This window comes from Aquarana catesbeiana, linkage group LG01, assembly GCF_042186555.1.
Source record: "Aquarana catesbeiana isolate 2022-GZ linkage group LG01, ASM4218655v1, whole genome shotgun sequence".
In the NCBI taxonomy this organism is placed as follows: Eukaryota; Metazoa; Chordata; class Amphibia; order Anura; family Ranidae; genus Aquarana; species Aquarana catesbeiana.
The window spans coordinates 686,741,487-686,763,139 of NC_133324.1; the positions used below are offsets into that span (position 1 = coordinate 686,741,487).

At 44.7% G+C, this 21,653-nt stretch overlaps 1 protein-coding gene across 1 annotated transcript in view; it reads right to left on the reverse strand.

Annotated features, from left to right (window-relative positions):
- QRFPR (pyroglutamylated RFamide peptide receptor) overlaps positions 1-5,803 on the reverse strand; it is a 118,165-nt gene extending 112,362 nt beyond the window's left edge. Inside the window, exon 1 of the mRNA XM_073603419.1 lies at positions 5,004-5,803. Within this exon, the coding sequence (XP_073459520.1) occupies positions 5,004-5,343 (340 nt within the window). The 5' untranslated portion in view covers positions 5,344-5,803. The remainder of the gene's footprint in view (positions 1-5,003) is intronic.
- Positions 5,804-21,653: the final 15,850 nt, after the last annotated feature.

A 21,653-nucleotide genomic window follows, 5' to 3' on the forward strand; every position in this document is an offset into this window, starting at 1 on the left:
TAGAATAAGAGGCTTCATGCAAAATAATCAAATAAAAAAACAAAGTTAACTGCTTTTTCAGCACTGGATTATCTAAAATGGCCAGATATTACCTTATTACAGAGTCAGTGGCGTTGCTAGCTTTGGGCACCCAGGGAAATTGCCCCACATCCCAAGCATAGGTCATGAGGCCACAAACCGCCCATCATTTAATTTCAAAACATTAGTGCTGTTCCCTGCACCTCAAACTGATCCCCTTCACAAGGCATTGTTAATTCTGTTTCATTGATGAGGGTGGAACTCCCACCCCTAAGCCCATTTTTGTCTTGTCATCAGGAACAGTAAACTGGAATTTGCCCCAGCCTAGAAAGCAGATCTAGAGACTTTATGTCACTTTCAGCATGTGGCCACGCCATCAACAGTCTACATGCCTGCCTGTCTACTTGTCTGCCACCATCAAAATAAGTTAGTATGCTGCTTTTAATCCTTTGTGTGGAAAGGGCAAATCAGTGTGATAACCAATGTACACTAAGCACTGACCACCAATGTAAGGGAGGCATTAAGCATTGACCACAGTTGTAAGAGGGCACTCATAACTGATTGGCAGTGTAAGGTGGGCACTAAGCATTGAGCACCAATGTAAGGTAGGCAAAAAGCACTAACCACAACTGTAAGGGGGCATTCAGAACTGGTCACCAGTGTAAGGGGGCACTGAGCACTAATCACCAATGTAGGCATGTAAAGGGACACTAAGAACTGACTACCAATGTAAGAGGGGCACTAACGACTGACCGCCAGCATAAGGGGGCATGCAGAACTGACAACCAATGTAAGGGGGGAACTAAGCACTGACCATAGCATAAAGGTGATGCTTAGAACTGGCCACCAATGTAAAGTGAACCCTGAGCACTTACCACCAGTGTATGGGGGCACTAAGCACTGACCACCAATGTAAGAGGGCATGTTGACCACCAGTGTAAAGGGGCATGCTGATTACCACTGAAGGGAGCACACTCTTCAACAACATAAGAGGATACTCACTTTTTCACTTCACTGCATGCTGTGCCATCCAATTACATAGTCCTGACCCCTGCACTCTGATTGCTGCACTGTATGCGCTGTGTTGTATAGTCCTTAATCCTGACAGATCTGGGATGAGGGGGGGACTGAAGGAGCACAGAGGGGAACCAGAGGAGGACCCGGGGAGCCAAAGGAGGATCTGGGGAGCCGGAGGAGGAGGCGGTAAGCCGAAGGAAGACACGGGGAGCCACAGGAGGACACCAGGAGCCACAGGAGGAGGCTGGGAGCCAGATGAGGACACCAAGAGCCGGAGTAGGGCACGGGGGGCCCCAGAGATTAAGGGACATTTGTCTGACACTTGGGGATGATCAGTGCAGCGGTGAGGGGAGTAAAAATCGATCTCACTGTGTGGCCTTCAATGAAGTAGCTGACAGCCGCAGGGGGGAAAGGAGGAGAAGCAGCTGTCAGTTGCTTCATTGAAAAACACACAGGGAGATTGGTGGTTGTAACACTCTTCACCGCTGCACCGATCACCTGTGAAGGTGCCCGGGCCCCCTTGCTGGGCTCTGGACGCTGGGCCCTGTACAACAGGGCTGGCTGTACTGGCTTAAAAGTGGCCCTGCCTGGTGACGCCCCTACCGGGGACAAAACCGGGGACAGTCTTGGTCTGGGGACAGTGTATTCAGTCCGGGGTCTGTCCCCGGAAATCGGGGATGTCTGGTCACCCTACTCTATATGCTATATTGTACATTACATAGTTCTGATCACTCACTCTATTTCTTCTTCAACTACATTTTTTTTTTCTGCACACATGATAAAATCTGCATTTTTTGCTGGAAATTACCTTAAACCTTCAAACAATTATATATTTTCTAAAAGCAGAGGCCCTTTAAAATAAAATGGTAGCAGTTGCATGTTTATTTGTTGCATGATATTTGCACAACTGTTTATCAAATGCATGTTTGAATTTTATAGCAAATAAACACAATGCAATACCTAATTTTTTGGTAAAATATAAAATATGGGGTGGTGTCGAGTAAATAGATACCAAACATGTTAAGCCTTAAAATTGTGTTGTATAGTTTTTGCCTGTGAAAGTGCAAAAAACGATGGTACCCATAATTCTTATTAGCTGATACTTTAAAAGTCTTTACAGGTTGTCAGTTTAGAATTATTCAGGAACTATGATCCTAGTATTATTGCTCTCACTCTGTGCTACTTCACACGTGTGGCACAATTTATGCTTACATACACATGTGCATTATACGCTGTGCTATTGGATTAGGGTGTGTACAGGAGTGCTTTTAAAAAAGTTTTTTCTTCATTTTTGTTTAATCACAATAAATGTGTTGCACGGTTTAACAAGCCCCCTATGTGGTAGCATAGGCAGATGACAGGTACTCTTTATGGAGACATCAAGGGTCTGTTAGACCCCCAATGTCTCCCCTGCCCTCCACTGTAGCTAATAATCAAGCACACAGTGTGCTTGATTAGCTGCATCCTCTGCTACAGTAGCCGAGGAACAACTGTGAACCCGAAAGTGATATAAATACACATTTCTTCCAGGTTCATTAATTGCAGGGGGGATCACCTCCTGCTCTCTTAGTTAATGCAGTCTTGGTCTCCATGGAGCAATGGGAGCAGCTGGAAAACACTGCAGGCAATGGTAGGTGTGGGGGGGGTATGTGGCACCCTTGGAGTCCTGTAAGTGTGATCGGGTGGCTCTAGAGCTGCCTGGATGACTTTTACCTTAAAGGGGTTGTAAAGTTATTTTTTTTTTTTTTTTAAAATAACAAACATGTTATACTTACCTTCACTGTGCAGCTCGTTCTGCACAGAGTGGCCCCGAACCTGGTCTTCTGGGGTCCCTCGGCGGCTGTTTCAGCTCCTCCCCGCAAGCATTTACCACCTTCATGCGAGCTCCCTCGCACGGTGGTGAGTGCTTGCGGGCGCGCTCCCGTGATACAGCCGGCGGCTATAGCCGCTCGCTGTATCACTCGGCCCCGCCCCCCGGCGCGCCGCGTCATCGGATGTGATTGACAGCAGCGCGAGCCAATGGCTGCGCTGCTTTCAATCCATCCACTGCAGCCAATCAGCGACCAGGCTGAGCTGCAATGAAGCTGACGAGGACGAGGAGCGAAGATTCGAGGCGTCAGGTAAGTAAAACGGGGGGCCTGGGGGCGGCGGTACTGTCAAAAGTTTTTTCACCTTAATGCATAGAATGCATTAAGGTGAAAAAATTTTTACCTTTACAACCCCTTTAAAGCCCCTCACTGACTGTAAAAATCAATATCAAGCTCACGACTGAAGCAGCAGCCTTGAGTTTGTTTTAGCCCATAGTGTACCATACTGTTTATAAACATACCTTTGAAGACAGGGGGTTAAGGTAGGATCAGATGAACTGTTAGCTCTATGTCTATATACTATGCAGAAAAGCACGTTATGGAAGAGTAAATTGCACCACTCACCAAATCTACTACTGATCCCAGCATACAAAAAATGAATAATAAGCATACAAATTGGTTTTAGTGAAGGGAAATGACCACTATCACTATATATTGGGGATGGAAACTAAGCATAATGTAGGAACTCACTGCATCATAAAGGTATTATGTGCTCTTTACTCCAAACAGATTTAATCCTGGATACCTCATTAATGTCAAGTGGTAGTTCGTACAGACACTCGCCCAACAACAATAAAACACAAAAGAACTAAAACGATAGAGCAGTAACATTTCATTAAAATCGCATTCCATAAGGCATTAAATTATAAGGAAAATATATGAAATGCGATACATTCTATTTTTACCTGGGTTGGACACTGCTGGATGTGGAAGGCACAGATTGAAACAGGGTGGTCTCACTCCTAACCCTGTAGTTTGTTCTAAGTTTATTTATAAGGACTACATTTATTATAAAACGATCGCTCGTAAGGATACTATATACTGACATAGACTGTTTAGATATTTTATAGGATATGAAAAAGTTTAACTTCCTAAAAAGTGATCCTTTGTCCAGGGTGTTCTATGCGACAATGTAACTTGTGGCACAGAATTTTAAGGCATACGGTATTGTGGGTACAAGAACTGTAACATATACTGTATGTGCTGAGTGTATACATCAAGTAGGCTGAAGTTATATTTAATGTATTCCTCTTAAAGCAGAACTAAACCCATTGATTTAACTGTATCCCAAAACAGTTATATTCAAAGCCTGCTGTGAATGAGACCTGTCCCAGTTACTTGTGCTCTCAACCAAACTGTTTTTAAATGGCTTGTTTCATAATTTATCACATGTGCAGCACTGTGGCAATGGCAGATCAAGCCGAGCCTTAGATTGCAGGTTCCTTGGCTGTAAAAGATAGAGGCGTTTCATTCTGCTTGAGCCTGGGTTCACACATATGCAATGCGGGAACAAGCGCAATTCCAGTGCAGGTTCCCGCATCGCATGTCACTCGCAGACCGTTCACACCGCCCTCTCTGAACTGCTGCGGGTGTCAATACAAAGTTAATGACACGTCAATACAAAGTTAATGACACCCCCAGATCGGTTCGCAGATCGCACTGTAAACTGTCAAATGGTACAGGAATCAGATCGCATGGGTGTGGATTATTATAAATTATGTGGGCAGACTGCAGTTCCTCTTTAAGAAAAGTTCAAAGTGCAAATAATTCAAAAATCCAAAGTGAATCTTGTGTAAAATAATAGAGTAACGTGTCCAAGGTGGTCCTCCACCAGAAATCGTAATTGCAGTGTCACCTCCATCAAAAGCAGAATTTTTTTTTTTTTTTCATTATTTGCACTTTGAACATTTCATGTGTTTATATATATTTTTAGCACTGCAATTCTTTGATGTTATTGTTGTTTTAGTGCCTCGTGTATATCTGCACTAATTGCACTAAGCAGTTTTTAACATTATGCACTGACATAACACTTATTCATATGTTTTTTTTTATGACCCTAAACTTTCTTAAAAGTACAAGTCTGTGATAGGGAGCCCTTACCTCCCAGCCAGTTGGATGAGATGTTCTGCAGCATAGTGAACGGAATACAGAAGAAGGCAATGAGCAGGTCGCTGACAGCCAGGGAGCAGATGAAGATATTGGTGACTGTCCTCATGGCTTTGCTCCTGGTGACCACATAGAGGACCAAAGAGTTCCCAAACAGAGCCAGCACAAAGATGACCACACAGATGACAACAAAGGCGATCTTAAAGGGAGCAGGGAGCTCAGGGATGTAGATCAAGGGCTGCAGCTGGTAGAGCTCAATAAACTGTTCCCTGGTGACATTATTTTCCTGGAGAAGTCTGGCGATCAGCTCTGGGGTGATGTTCAGGGAATGCATCAGTGCAGCCTCAGATCAACCTCTTCTCTTCATAAATTGAGTCACCAAGAATGAGAACATCCTCTGGGGTGCAAGTGGAGGTGACCACTCTGGAACACAACCCATGGGATACAAAGGTTCCTCTCCACAGCCTTATCATCCCTTGTTCTGGGCATGCCGTTAATCCATTTAGGAGGTATAGATCAGGTTATAGACATCACAGTGGGGTGGATCCAGGATTACACAATTGCAAAATAAAGTAATTTATTGACAATCAAATGTTTGCAACGATTTTCAGTGCAGCAAAGGCTAAAGCACTTGTGAAGGCATTGTAGAAACTTTTCTAGGAGAAGATAAAGTGCACTATCACTGTTGATTAGAGCGCAGCAAACAGCACGGCAATAATGTCCCTGGCCGCTTTACATGACATCGGTAATCCGTGGCCACACACATCTATACAGCAGCCGCGTCCCAGCACTGGCACTGCGTGGTGCTGAAGGATAGCTCCTCTTTATGTAGAGCGGAGCAGCCAATCACGGCACAGCACAGAGACAGCAGCCGCTTGTCTCTGCAGTACGTGACACAAGGCATCCCCAGCATCCGCTTAGCTGTGCACTCCTGTCCATCAGTCCTTCAGTTCTAAGAATCTACTACGGTCACAGCTGTACATCTTCTTAAGGTTAACCACTTGACTTCCAGAAGATTTCATTGACCTGGTCATTTTTTGCTTTTCTGTACTGCTCTACTTTATCTGACAATCACCGCAGTCATGCAACACTGTACCAAAAAAAAAAAAATGTATATTATATATGTATATCCCTTTTTTCACACAAGCTTTCTTTTGGTGGTATTTAACCACTTCAGCTCTGGAGAGTTTATGCGGTCACGCGACATTTACCCAAATAAAATTTATGTACTTTTTTCCCCACAAATAGAGCTTTCTTTTGGTGATATTTGATCACCTCTGCGTTTTTTTTGTTTTGTGCGCTATAAACAAAAAAAGACCGACAATTTTGAAAAAAAAAAAACATAATATTTTTTACTTTCTGCTATAAAACCTATCCAATAAAAAATCGAATTTCTTCATCAATTTAGGCTAATATGTATTCTGCTACATATTTTTGGTAAAAAAAAAAAAAATCCTAGTAAGTCTATATTGATTTGTTTGCGCAAAAGTTATAGCGTCTACAAACTATAGGATATTTTTATTTTAATTTATTTTATTTTTTTTAGTAATGGTGAAGATCAGCAACTTATAGCAGGACTGCGATATTGCAGCGAATGTTCGGGACACTTACTGACACTTTTTGGGGACCAGTGACACCAATACAGTGATCAGTGCTAAAAAATGTGCATTGTCACTGTACTAATGACACTGGCAGGGAAGGGGTTAACATCAGGGGCGATCAAAGGGATAAATGTGTGCCTGATATTTCACTACTGTGGGGGAGGTGTTTGTACTAGGAGAAGACGTGGATTGCTTAGCAGAAACACAGGATCCATGTCTTCTGTAGTGACAGATCGGCGAGCTGCCTTGTTTACATAGGCAGACTGCCGAACCATCATTCTGCCTGTGTACTGAAGCATCGGTGGGTGCTGGCGGACATCGAGTCCGGCATACCTGCCAATCAGCTCACGCTGTGTCTAACCTTGGTCGGAGCAGGCCGCCGTCAGTGTGCCCCAAACCCAGAAGTGCAGGATCACATACTAGGTACGTGATCCTGTGCAGGTGAGTCGCCTTGCTGGCTAGTTACAGTATCACCACTAAGGTTTTTATTTTTTGCTCTATAAATGAAAAAAGACCGAAGATTTTGTAAAAAACAAAACAATATTTTTTACTTTCTGCTATAAAACATATTCAATAAAAATAAAAAAAATAAATCAAAATTCTTTATAAATTTAGGCCAATATGTATTCTGCTACATATTTTTGGTAAAAGACCCCAATAAACTTATATTGATTGGTTTGTGCGAACATTACATTGTCTACAAATTATGGGGTATATAGTGGAATTTTTATTTATTACATTTTTTTATACTGTACTGGTAATGGCATTGATCATCAATTATTGACTGTGAATATATGGCAGGCAGTCTGATACTGATACTTTTGACACTTTGTGGGGACCAGTGACACTAATACAGTTATCAATGCTAAAAATATACACTGCCACTGAACTAATGACACTGGCTGGGATGGGGTTAACATCTAGGGTGATTAAAGTGTTAAATGTGTGCCTTGGTACATTCACTGTGTGGTGCTTTTACTAAGGGATGTGCTGATTTTTATTCCCTGCTTTGCAGTGAAACAAAAGCAAGCATATCCCCACTGACAGGACAGAGCTCTGTATTGTTTACATTCACTGTCCTGTCATCCTCTGTGCCGATTAGTGGATGCCAGCAGTCACTCATTGGCTGGGACCCACTGATCGACTTGTGCTGTAATGTGGCCCTAACCAGAAGTGCTGGATCCCATACTAGATCTAGTGCAGGAGAGCTGCTCTGCACCATACTCTGACATGAGGTGGTCAACCAGTGGTTAAAGTGACCCTAAATTCCAGTTTAAAGTATAAATTCAGCAAAAAAAAATATGCATTCATTTTTGTTTTTCTAATGCCGTGTACACACGAGCGGACTTTACGGCAGATTTTGCCCGGCGGACTTTTCAACGGACTTTCCGAATGAACGGACTTGCCTACACACGATCAACCAAAGTCCGACGGATTCATACGTGATGACGTACGACCGGACTAAAATAAGGAAGTTCATAGCCAGTAGCCAATAGCTGCCCTAGCGTCGGTTTTTGTCCGTCGGACTAACATACAGACGAGCGGACTTTTCGACCGGACTTGAGTCCGTCGGAAAGATTTGAAACATGTTTCATTTCTAGGTCCGAACTTTTGGGGAAAAAAAGTCCGCTGGAGCCCACACACGATCAAATTATGCGTTGGACTCCGGTCTGCCAGACCAAGTATGCCGTAAAGTCCGGTTGTGTGTACACGACATAAGGAACCTGCAGAGCATTGCACCCACGATCAGTGGATCGCAGGTGCAATCTTAGGCTTATGCTGACTCTCAGCATAGCTGTCTACTCATACCTTGTATGGGCAGGCAGTTACCTGAGGGCAGGAAGATCAGTGGACTAACAGAGCACTCACCAGCGCCCTCTCAGTTCTTTGAGAACTACAAGCCATTAGCTGCAATGGCTCACAGTACTTGTAGGCATTCATTCACTGTTTCCTGTGAATGAATGACGTGGGCATGTGGTTGAAGCCCCGCAAGGCTGCTCTGTTTTCAAATTGTAACAGCTGGTGCGGGGAGAGGATCCCCTGCCCACTGTCACATGCACTGCTCCTTCCAAACAAACGGTAGTCAGGAGGAAAAGAAGAGGTTCAGGAACTCATGGAGGATGTCACTCTAAATTCCAGTTTATAGGATAAGTTTAGCCATAAAAAAAATATATCTATATATAGGTATATATAATAATAATAAAAAATGCACATTTTTTATTATTAGGAGGCAGAAAAGTAAGAGATGTTTGAATGAAAAATAGATTACAGGCCCATTAAAGTGATATTGAAGTTTGTTTTTTCTAATTTGCTGACAAGCAGGGTTTTTTTATGGCAGAAAAGACCCTATCAGTCTCTTCTGTCATAAGTGCTTCCTCCTGCCTCTCAACTATCATGTACACTGAGCCACGCATATGCAGCTTGGTGAACATGTACAGTATCCAATCTGTGCGTAGGCACAGGAGTGACATTATTGCAGCACAACTATCTAAGTGGCCGTACAGGTAGAACCTGGAAGGAAGACTGGGCAAAGATGGAAGCGTCCGGGACCCACAGGATCAGTGAGTGACAGCACAGAGCTGGATGGCACATTATGATGGGTAAAGCTGTCATAATGTGCTAGTATGTGGTGCATACTAGCACATTGTAGCACAAACCACCTGGGAGACAATGTAAGTAAAAAAAAAAAGATTAAATAATGTTTTAAGTAGTAAATATGTATAGATTATTTCTATAATTTAATCTCACTTTAATTCTTTCATGACTGCCCTTTAAAGAGCATTTACTGTAAACCATTTTTGCTCTGCTATTACTTATATTTGACTTTAATGATTTACTGAACGATTCATTGACTTAACAGTTCATACAATTATCCTTCATTTTCTTTCTAATGCTGAGTTATTTGTGTAGGGGAATATAGGGCTGACTTACAAAAAGGAAATGTACAACAGCAGTAACAAACCACTTTGAAGATAATTGACAAGCTACACCTACAGGCTCATTTGAGCAAACAGACCTTTGCACACCCAGCAAGTAAAAAATCTCTTAACCTTTTACTAAACTGCACACCATGTTCAATGCTGTGGTTTCTATTTACAGTATTTTTAATTTTTTTTAATTTTTTGAGGCTATGCTAATAAATGGTACTTGGGCTTATGGCTCCCATTAGTACTCATAGTATTTACTACAGCAGCATTGTTTAAAGGGAATATGGCATGCTCTCAGATAGCTTCCTACAGCACATGTCCACAAGATCTATTCTACCACCTACTGACGGCCCTACTTGAGCCTAGATCTGTGTTACAGAAACATTGGAGTTGATATACTAAAAAAGTGGAGAATTTTCACTTTGGAATGTGAATTTTCACCTACCATAGAGAATAAGCTAAAGCGTTCATTTTAATTATCCAATCATGTGCACACAAAAATTCAGCTTTTTAAATTTCTGTTACAGATGATAGGGTATTTCAAGTGAACACATCTTCACCATATTTACTAAGTTAAGTGAACGTTCAGTTTAATAAAACAAAACTCTACTCTTTCTGGGGGACCTTACACATTGTTTTGTGTTTTTTATTCTGCTTGAGGTACCCCCTTTAAAAGCCACACTCAAAGTATCTGGTATGGATTATTTCAATATTTTTTTAAAAGAAGACGGCAATGAAATGTCATTTGCTGGCAATTTTAATCACTTGTTACTTTGTAAATGAACACCTTACAGCACAAAAAGGCCAAGTTATTCTACAGGAATTCAATTTATACCATGGATTACAACACAAGTGAAATGCCCATACCTCCCAACTTTTTGAGATGGGAATGAGGGACACCTATCAGCAAAAGTATGCAGGCATAGGACACACCCCTTGCCACGCCCCCTTAAAGGAGAATTTTACAAAAAAAAATAAGATTGGTTAAACCCACAAGTGCTTTTTTAACCACTACTATTCCTTTATATTGGCTTTTGGAATTTACAAATTCAGTAATTTAGAAATCAGATGAAAGGTTTAGTGCTGGAAAACACTTTTTGATAGATAAAAAGTGCATTTTATATACATCTATATAGATCAGACCAAAATGAGGGACAAATGAGGAAGAATGAGGGACAGAGGGACATTGCTCAAAATCAGGGACAGTCCCTCGAAATCAGGGACAGTTGGGAGCTATGGAAATGCCAACATTTCTACATCTCAGGATATACATTGGTAAGCAATACAGAACATTTAGTGTGCTTCATTTCTAAAAATGCTGAAGGATTTTTGTGCATTTAGGTGTGCTGTTAGCCCATTCAAAATGAATGGACTGCCCTAATGCATCATGCCTCAACATATGAAAACACATATATTAATTTATGTGTGTTAATACAAGCACAAGTGTAAAGGGGCCCCAAGAGAATAGGGCAAGATTAGACTATCTATTGAGTTTTATTGCTGTCTCCATTCTTATTTATGAGATTCCCCTCACTTCTTACCCTAGTACGAATGAAGTGACACTGTGATGGGGGGTGCTCTGCTGGACATCTGACATGGATTGAAAGCCAACAACATATATTACATTTTGATTTTAAAACCTTTTAGAGCCGACCATAGATTACTGCTAGACAGCTATAACAAGCCCCTCAGGCCATCAGAAACACGGTTGTTATTACACAAGAGATTATCTAACCTATAGGAAAATCTTCTTGCAAGCAGGTTCTGATCCTTTGACCTTCTACGAAGAGAAAACGAAAGATAAAAAATACTTTTTTGCACTGCAGCAAGCCTTGATTATAGGTTGCAACAGATCTCAGGGTTGGATGAGAATGGCCAGATGTTTCACCACTTGCCATTCTGTAAGACAGCCTTTCTCAACCTTTTAACCCTAGAGGAACCCCAAAAATAATTTTCAGGTCTCGAAGAACCCTTAATAAAACCAATTTATCAGGGGTCAATAGTAACAATGCCCCTTATACTGGTAGCCAATATGAAGAATGTCCCACTTAAAGTGGTGCTCAGAATGCCACCCTAAACACAGCTAAAAAGATATTTGGTGTCATGCTGCTGGCGTTGCTAAGTGATGCTGAACCTTGAACTCTGTAGGCATCATAAAAAAGGTGGTTCATCAGCCACAGCTCAAGGAACCCCTAGCAACCTCTGGAGGAACCCCAGGGTTCCACGGAACCCTGGTTGTAAACGGCTGCTCTAAGAGATATCTGTTGGCTGTAGTCATCTTAGGCTGGGTTCACACTGATGCGAATTGGATGCGGGCTTCTTCTCATTCAATTTGCATGGCAGGAGAGTGTGACCGGCTCGAAATGGCGCCGGTTCACACATCTCAAGGGTGGCTGCAGAGCGCATTACACAGAAGTCCTGTGCGTCTTTGGTTCCGTATCTTGTCCAAATTCAGGCATAAATTCGGGCCTGATTCATCCCTGAAATGGAGAACAGAGACGCACCGGACCCCTTCTGTGAGCCGCAGCCGAAGACAGTGTGAACCAAGCCTTAGGGTGGTCCTTGTTCAGGTACTTCAAGTTATAGAGCGTCAAATGTTTCCCAACTATGCTACTGCACTGCCTTGTTAGTGAGTCATATGAGCCTCTGAAAGCGACTACAAGCAGCCATACTGACGCATGTTGTGCAGGCATTGTTCCCCACCAACATTTAGGCTCAGTTCACACTATGAACTGCATGAATCGCAGAGGAACCGCACCACATTCCTGTTCAATTCACATGTGATTCAGTGCTGTACAATTTGAGCCCTTTCAAATCACACTGCATCACACCAAAGATGTGCATGCAGCAATTTTGGAACTGTACTGTATCAAACAGATTGCATGGTCATATTGTGCCGTGTGTTCTGGTGCTGGCAAACGCACAGCATTTGTGACCTGCGTTTGGGGTGTTGTTAACATTGCACTGACACCCGCTGCAGATCGCAAAGCTAGTGCAATTCGAAAGCGATGTGGGAAACGCACACAGATCATGGCGTTTCCTGCACAGCATTAGTGTATACCTAGCTTTAGGCTACTTTCACACTGAGTTTTCAGGTGTTTTAGTGCTAAAATAGCGCCTGTAAAGCACCTGAAAACTGCCTCTCATGCCTCCCCAGTGTGAAAGCCCGAGTGCTTTCACACAGTGGCGGTGCGCTTGCGGGACAGGAAAAAAGTCCTTCAAGCTGCATCTTTGGGGTGGTTTGGGAGCACTGTATACAGTGCTCCTACACCGCCCCTGCCCATTGGAATGAATGGGCAGCACTTCCAAAGTGCCTGAAAAGCGCTTCGGAAGCGCCACAACACAAGCGCTTTTAACCCCTTCTTAATCCCTTCTTGGGGGTTAAAATGCCCCACTAGCAGGCGAAAAGCGCTGCTTAAACAGCAGTAAAACGCCGCTAAAACTATCAGCGCTTTACTGCTAACAGACCCACCACCCCAGTGTGAAAGCAGCCTTATAGAATGTTGGTCCAAAGCAATGATATGCAGCTGAGACTGGTTCAATTGCATGTAGAGAGGAAGTGACTAAAAGAGGCTGGAGGAGATCAGCAGCACTGAGAAAAAGGTTTTAAACAAGTATTATGCAGTTAGGGTTTACATCTACTTTGGGCTTAGATAAAACAGACATAATAACACGTGTGGTCAGTGTAGTCAGATACTTTGGATGATACTGTATAAAACAGTAAATGGATGAACTGGATTTTCTCATTACATCTAGGGAGATTGTAAACATGGACGCACATTACCTTCCACTGTTTGTAAAGGTTTTATCAATAGATGCTCTTTACCAATTAACCTAAGCATTGAAGCGTACATACACCAACTGAGCACTACATTTGTTTGTTTCATATTGTGCAGTGGGGAAAAGGAGTGTGCATGTCTAAAAGAATGCCAGGGAGGCTCTTTACTAATAAAACTGAGGGTAGACACAGAAGCGTGACTGTCAGTTGGTCTTTGTGTGCTTTACCCACCTTCATGACCAGGCCATTTTTTGCAATACAGCACTGCGTTACTTTAACTGACATTTGGGTGGGCGTGCGACGTTGTACCCAAATTAAATTGACGTCCTTTTTTTTCTGACAAATAGAGCTTTCTTTTGGTAGTATTTGATCACCTCTGCAGTTTTTATTGTTATTCGCTATATGCAAAATAGGCCAACATCTTTGAAAAAAAAACTTTTTGCTATAAAACATACCCAATAAAAAAATGTAAAAAATTATTTTCTTCATCAGTTTAGGGTCAACATGTATTCTGCTACCTATTTTTGATAAAATAAAATCCTGATAAACGTATACTGACTGTTTTGCGCAAAAGTTAAAGCGTCTACAAACTATGGGATATTTTTTTTTTTTGCTAGTAATGGTGGAGATCAGCGACTTATAGCAGCGATATTGCAACGGACAAATCGGACACCTAACTGACACTTTTGAAACTTTTTGGGGACCAGTGACACCAATACAGTGATCAGTGCTAAAAAATATGCACTGTCACTGTACTATTGACACTGGCAGGGACATCTCGTCCGTCGGACCCGCTGACTGGTCCAATCACAGTGGGAGTGGGTCGCTGGTGGTGCGTGTGCTCCAGACCTGGAACTAGGGTACTAGGTATGTGATCTGGCACAGAGCGGCCTCACTGCCTCAGCATATGTACGTGGGGCGGTCGCTAAGTGGTTAAAGCAGAACTTCACTCTCTCAATCAATATTGACTAATTTTAATCCTTATGCTGCTAGCATTAGTTAACCACTTGCTTACTGGACACTTGAACCCCTCTTTCTGCCCAGACCAATTTTCAGCTTTCAGCGCTGTCACACTTTGAATGACAATTGCATGGTCATACAACACTGTACCCCAATGAAATTTTTATAATTTTTTTCCCAAAAGTAGAGCTTTCTTTTGGTGGTATTTGATCACGTCTGGGTTTTTTATTTTTTGTTAAAAAAATGAAAAAAGACAGAAAATTTTGAAAAAAAATATAAAACAGTTTTATATTCTGTTATAAAACTTTTCAAACTGGTAATTTGTCTCCTCCATTGATGTATGCTCATGAGGCTGCACTGATGGGCACTGACAGGGTGCATTGATAGGCAATGATAGGCTGAATTGATTGGCACTGATAAGGCACCACTGGTGGGCACTGATAGGCGGCACTGGTGGGCACTGATGAGGCGTCACTGGTGGGCACTGATGAGGTGGTACTGGTGGGCACTGAGAGGTGGCACTGGTGGGCACTAACAGGGCCAGATTAAGAGCATCATGGGCCTGGTGCTGAGAATTTCGGTGGGCCTTTTTATGGAAACAAAATGAAAATGCAAACAATTTTTCGCTAAAACGAATTAAATATACTCTCACCAGTAATACCAGCCGTGCAGCCTCTGAGCAGCAGCAACACCACCAATACCACCTGCTATGCGGTCTCTCACCAGCAGCAACATAGGGAGACCACATTTCCAAACTGTCATTCAGAGACAACCCCCTCTTCCCAAAAAAAGATGAGGGTGGGGGGTGTAGTCTCGGGGTTGGCGGGGAAATCGGCGGTGGCGGTGATTTGTCAGGCAAATGGCTGGTGTTAGTACTTAAAATCAATCATCCTGACACCATGCTTGATATGGTGTCAGGATGATCAAATTCCATTATTTCAGTTACTACATTGTAATATATAGTGAAATAGTTCAACTCACCATCGTGCAGAATCAGTGGGACCTGAACTTGTCACTTGCCACCAGATGCAGCTTGTCACTTCCCACCCATAGCCTGCCACCAGATGTAGCGTATCACTTTCCACAGTTGCCTGCCGCTAGATGCAGCATGTCACTTGCCACCAGCAGCCTGCCACCAGATACAGTGTGCCACTTGCCACCAGATACAGTGTGCCACTTGCAACCAGATACAGTGTGCCACTTGCTACCCACAGCCTGCCACCAGATACAATGTGCCAATTGCCACCAGCAGCCTGCCACTAGATACAGTGTGCCACTTGCCACTAGCAGCCAGCCACCAGATACAGTGTGCCACTTGCCAACAGCAGCCTATCACCAGATACAGTGCGCCACTTGCCAACCACAGCCTGTCACCAGATACAGTGTGCCACTTGCTACCGACAGCCTGTCACCAGATACAGTGTGCCACTTGCCACCAGCAGCCTGCAAACTAGATACAGTGTGCCACTTGCCACCAGATACATTGTGCCACTTGCCACCAGATACAGTGTGCCACTTGCCACCAGCAGCCTGCCACCAGATACAGTGTGTCACTTGCCACCAGCAGCCTGTCACCAGATACATTGTGCCACTTGCCACCAGATACAGTGTACCACTTGCCACCAGCAGCCTGCCACCAGATACATTGTGCCACTTGCCACCAGATACAGTGTGCCACTTGCCACCAGCTCCCTGCCACCAGATACAGTGTGCCACTTGCCACCAGCAGCCTTCCATCAGATACAGTGTGCATCTTGCCAACCACAGCCTACCACCAGATACAGTGTGTCACTTACCACCAGCAGCCTTTCACCAGATAGTGTGCCACTTGCCACCAGCAGCCTGCCATCAGATACAGTGTGCCACTTGCCACCAGCAGCCTACCACCAGATACATTGTGCCACTTGCCAACCACAGCCTACCACCAGATACAGTGTGCCACTTGCCACTGGCAGCCTGCCACCAGATACAGTGTGCCACTTGCCAACCACAGCCTACCACCAGATACAGTGTGTCACTTACCACCAGCAGCCTTCCACCAGATAGTGTGTCACTTGCCACCAGATACAGTGTGCCACTTGCCACCAGATACAGTGTGCTACTTGCCAACCACAGCCTACCACCAGATACAGTGTGCCACTTGCCACCAGCAGCCTGCCACCAGATACAGTGTGCCACTTGCCACTAGAAGCCTGCCACCAGATACAGTGTGCCACTTGTCACCTGCAGCCTGTCACCAGATACAGTGTGCCACATGCCACTAGCAGCCTGTCACCAGATACAGTGTGCCACTTGCCACCAGCAGCCTGCCACCAGATACAGTGTGCCACTTGCCACTAGAAGCCTGCCACCAGATACAGTGTGCCACTTGTCACCTGCAGCCTGTCACCAGATACAGTGTGCCACATGCCACTAGCAGCCTGTCACCAGATACAGTGTGCCACTTGCCACTAGCAGCCTGCCACCAGATACAGTGTGCCACTTGCCAACCAGCAGCCTGCCACCAGATACAGTGTGCCACTTGCCAACCAGCAGCCGGCCACCAGATACAGTGTGCCACTTGCCACTAGCAGCCTGCCACCAGATACAGTGTGCCACTTGTCACCTGCAGCCTGTCACCAGATACAGTGTGCCACTTGCCACTAGCAGCCTGCCACCAGATACAGTGTGCCACTTGCCAACCAGCAGCCGGCCACCAGATACAGTGTGCCACTTGCCACTGACAGCCTGTCACCAGATACAGCGTGTCACTTGCCACCAGCAGCCTGCCACCAGATACAGTGTGCCACTTGCCACCAGCAGCCTGCCACCAGATACAGTGTTCTACTTGCCACCAGCAGCCTGCCACCAGATACAGTGTGCCACTTGCCACTAGCAGCCTGCCACCAGATACAGTGTGCCACTTGCCACTAGAAGCCTGCCACCAGATACAGTGTGCCACTTGCCACTAGCAGCCTGCCACCAGATACAGTGTGCCACTTGTCACCTGATACAGTGTGCCACTTGTCACCTGCAGCCTGTCACCAGATACAGTGTGCCACTTGCCACTAGCAGCCTGCCACCAGATACAGTGTGCCACTTGCCACCAGCAGCCTGCCACCAGATACAGTGTGCCACTTGCCACCAGCAGCCTGCCACCAGATACAGTGTTCTACTTGCCACCAGCAGCCTGCCACCAGATACAGTGTGCCACTTGCCACTAGCAGCCTGCCACCAGATACAGTGTGCCACTTGCCACTAGCAGCCTGCCACCAGATACAGTGTGCCACTTGCCACTAGCAGCCTGCCACCAGATACAGTGTGCCACTTGCCACTAGCAGCCTGCCACCAGATACAGTGTGCCACTTGCCACCAGCAGCCTGCCACCAGATACAGTGTGCCACTTGCCACCAGCAGCCTGCCACCAGATACAGTGTTCTACTTGCCACCAGCAGCCTGCCACCAGATACAGTGTGCCACTTGCCACTAGCAGCCTGCCACCAGATACAGTGTGCCACTTGCCACTAGCAGCCTGCCACCAGATACAGTGTGCCAACTGCCACCAGCAGCCTGCCACTCCCTCCAGGATAGGTAGAGAAGGGACAGGGCCAGCATAGTCAAACAAATCCCTGAAGCCCCCACCCCTCCTGATCTGGGATGGTATGGCTGTGTGTAAAATGAATGCCAGGAGTATTGATCAGACCAAGTTCTATAGAGGGTTGTGTGTACAGCCTTTGGGCTCACACTGGTTTGCTGCAGTTTGGGCGCACTGCTTGTGTATCTGCAGTTTTAGCTTGCAGTCCTATTGATTTTGGTGCGCTTTCAGAAAAAACATGCAACCTAATAGAAATCAATAGGACTGTGGGTAAAACTGCGGATACACCAGCAATGGGCCAAAACACAGCAAATGAGTGTGAACCCACCTAAAAGCACAAGGAGCCAAGTCTACATATTGACTGCAGTTATAACAGCCATTGCTGAAGATAAAGGTAAAAGAGGGGGAGAGAAGGGAGATAAGAGTCCAGTCACTGAGCTCACACTTGGATGGTTGGAAGCTCATCACTCACATATGTGTTCACCTTCTATCTGCCGGCTGCAGTTGCTCTGTTCATAATTTCCCAGCCCACACGGCTCCTTCACTGCACACAGAGAGAGGAGAGAGAGGAGGGGGAAGGCAGAGCCATTTGTGTAGGGGGGGGGAACTGTGCACTGTGACACTGTAATAAACACAGTGAGCCAACACAGATGCAGCCAGACACCCCTACATTTACACACAGCTTCTCCTGTCCCATAGAAGTTTATGGACAGGAGAAACCAGGCTTATATTGCTGGCTGTGAGGGCCGATTTTAAGGCAGGGGCCTGGAGCTGCAGCTCCATCAGCCCCTATGTTAATCCGGCCCTGGGCACTAAGTGGTGGCACTGAGAGGTGGCACTGATGGGCGGCACTGAAGGGCATTGATAGGTGGCACTGAGAGGTGGCACTGAGAGGTGGCACTGATAGGTGGCAGTGATGGGCACTGATGGGTGGCAGTGATGGACAGTGATGGGCACTGGTAGGTGACACTGATAGGCAGCACTGCTAGGTAGCACTGATGAGGCATTGATTGGCACCACTGGTGGGCAATGATAGGTGGCACTCCTGGGCAATGATAGTTAGCGCTGATTGGTGGCACTGATAAACACTGGTGGGCACTGATGTGCACTGTGTGGGCACTGGCAGGTGGCACTGGCAGAGAGCACTGGTGGGCTCAGATGAGACGGCCGTGCCTCTTCCTCTTCGGGACCGATGTCCCTTACACAGAAGCCGGTGATCAAGCCGGTGATGAAACGATTACCGATCTTCTGTTGTCATTGGCTGACAGCTGATCACGTGGTAAGGGGCCAGGATCAGTTAATAGATAGGAATGTATATAATATTGTTTTTTTATATACTTTTATATTTTTCATTTCTTCAGTTACTTCCTGGATTCCAGGCCTAGCGTTTTTGGTTTGTGGTGCTCAGATGCAGTGTACTTCTGCTTTAAGGACATCTGAATCATCCTGCATAGAACACACTTGGCTGGTTGTGCCTGTCTGAAGCATTTTCTTTGTAGATATATATTCCTTGTTTCTGCTGGTCATGTTGTATTTCCCACTATGGCTTTAGGCTCGGTTAACATATATGCGAATTGGATGTGTTTTTAACCACATCTGATTCGCATAACATGTTAATCGGACCTGCTTTCAATAGAGCCGATTCACACATGTCCAGGACAGCCGCAGTCCATTTCTGAAATGGGTCTTGTGCGATTTTGGGTCCGGTTTAGATGCAAATTAAAGTAAACATTCGCACCTGAACCGGTGAACAAAACCGCATCGGACTCACGTCTACAAACCGCAGCCGGACATGTGTGTACCCAGCTTAAGTGTAAAAGAATGAGTGTGTCACTGTGCCAGTTTAGCTGTATGTTTTAACACCTACAAGTAGATACACTGCAATAGATGGCTGGTTTTGCTGTTAACAAAGTCAGTCTCTGCTGTGTGGAGACAGTTATTTTTATTCACTAATTGGGCTTTTTATATAAGAAAAAAAAAGTGAAATTACTATCCATAGTGACCAATCAGATTCCTTATTTTGTTGTCCTTCAGTACAGGATATAAACTTGACAGGGATTTTTTAAAACTAGCCCCCAGATTCAGTTGCTTCTAATTAACTACTTGCTGACCAGGCTTTTTCTGACACTTCTTGTAGAAAATTACTTAGAACCCTCGAAACATTATACATTTTTTTGTATATGTGCAGCAGTTTTTCAAATCCAATTTTTTTTTTGGGGGGAAAAATTTGAATGAATTTGAAAAAAAAAAAAACACAAAACACAACATATACCCCAATGTTTTGTAAAATGTAAAAGATGATGTTACGCTGAGTAAAATAGATACCTAACATGTCACCCTGTAAGATTGTGCATGCTCGTGGAATGGCGACAAACAAACGGTACTTAAAAATCTCCATAAGCCATGTTTTAAATGCCTTTACAGGTTTTCTGTTTAGAGTTACAGAGGAGGTCTAGCTGTAGAATTATTGCTCTTGCTCTAATGTTCGTAGTGATACCTCACATATGTGGTGCAAACACTGTTTACATATGCGTGCATGACTTACATATGCATTCGCGTCTTGCGCGGGCATGGAGGGATGGGGACACTTTATATTTTTTTTTTCTTATTTATTTTACTTTTTATTTTTTATTCTTACACTGTCCCTTTAATTTTTTAAAATCATTTTTATTCCTATTACACAGGCGTTTCTCAGGCGAACCGGCAGAAACAGTAAGCCCAAAAAACATTGGCGAGCGGCAGGAGAAGAGGACATCCCCTCTGCCACTTCGGAAAGTAGTCCAGCAGCTCATGATCTGCTCAGACCACTTTTATGAGAAAGCCAACCGCCAGCTGCAAAAAACAATACTGGGATTACGGCTGATATTTTCAGCCATAATCCAGGTAAACCACCTGCAAACTGCAACGTATATATATACATATTGTGGTTGGCAAGTGCCTGCACGTGCTGTTAAATAGAGTTGGGAGAACAGTTCAAGCCGAGCAAAAGTTTGACCCAAACATCGCCTGTTTACCCGTTCGGCGAACACTCCAATTTTCAGGGCGCTAGGCGTTGTTAAGAAACAGGCCGGGAAGCTATCCGCTGCATCCTTAACAATGGATGAGTCATCAGCTGTCAACGGACTTCCCTGCTGACAGCTGAATTAAAAAACAAAATATTGCCGGCAATAGAAAAAAGTGACAATAGGTCCCCCCCCCAATCCATACCAGGTCTATCAGGCCTGCACTGGTTGGTGACTACACAAAGGGGGCGGTGCCACCAGATGACGTCAGCAGGTAGGTGGCCCTGCCCCTTACCTATTTAAGAACTGTCAAACGACAGAGCAGGCATTCGCTGATAAGCCTTCGTCCCAGGCAGAGTGTTGTTTTACTTTTCGGGTGCGGGAACCGTCGTGATTGACAATGGATCTATATCTGGGGACATCTTTTTAACATTTTTTTAACTACTTGCTGCCCGCGCTATAGCCAAAAGATGGCTACAGCGCGGGCCTTAATTGCCATGGACGTCCTCCTGTGCATGAGCTGCCTGTGCCTCCCTGGGGGTCATGCGCGGCACACTCTGTGATCACTGAGTCTATGAGACTTAGCTGATCACAGGTCGTGGCCCCTTGCCATGTGATCAGCTGTCAGCCAATGACAGCTGATCACGTGATGTAAATAGAAGATCGGTAATAGGTATTTTTTTCCCTCTTTTCCCTGTCAGCGTGAGGGGAAAAAAAAGCAGATCACTGGCTTCTGTCAGAGGGATATCGGTCCCTCACACAGAGAGCCACAGCTGCCTCATCAGTGCCCACCAGTGCCTTC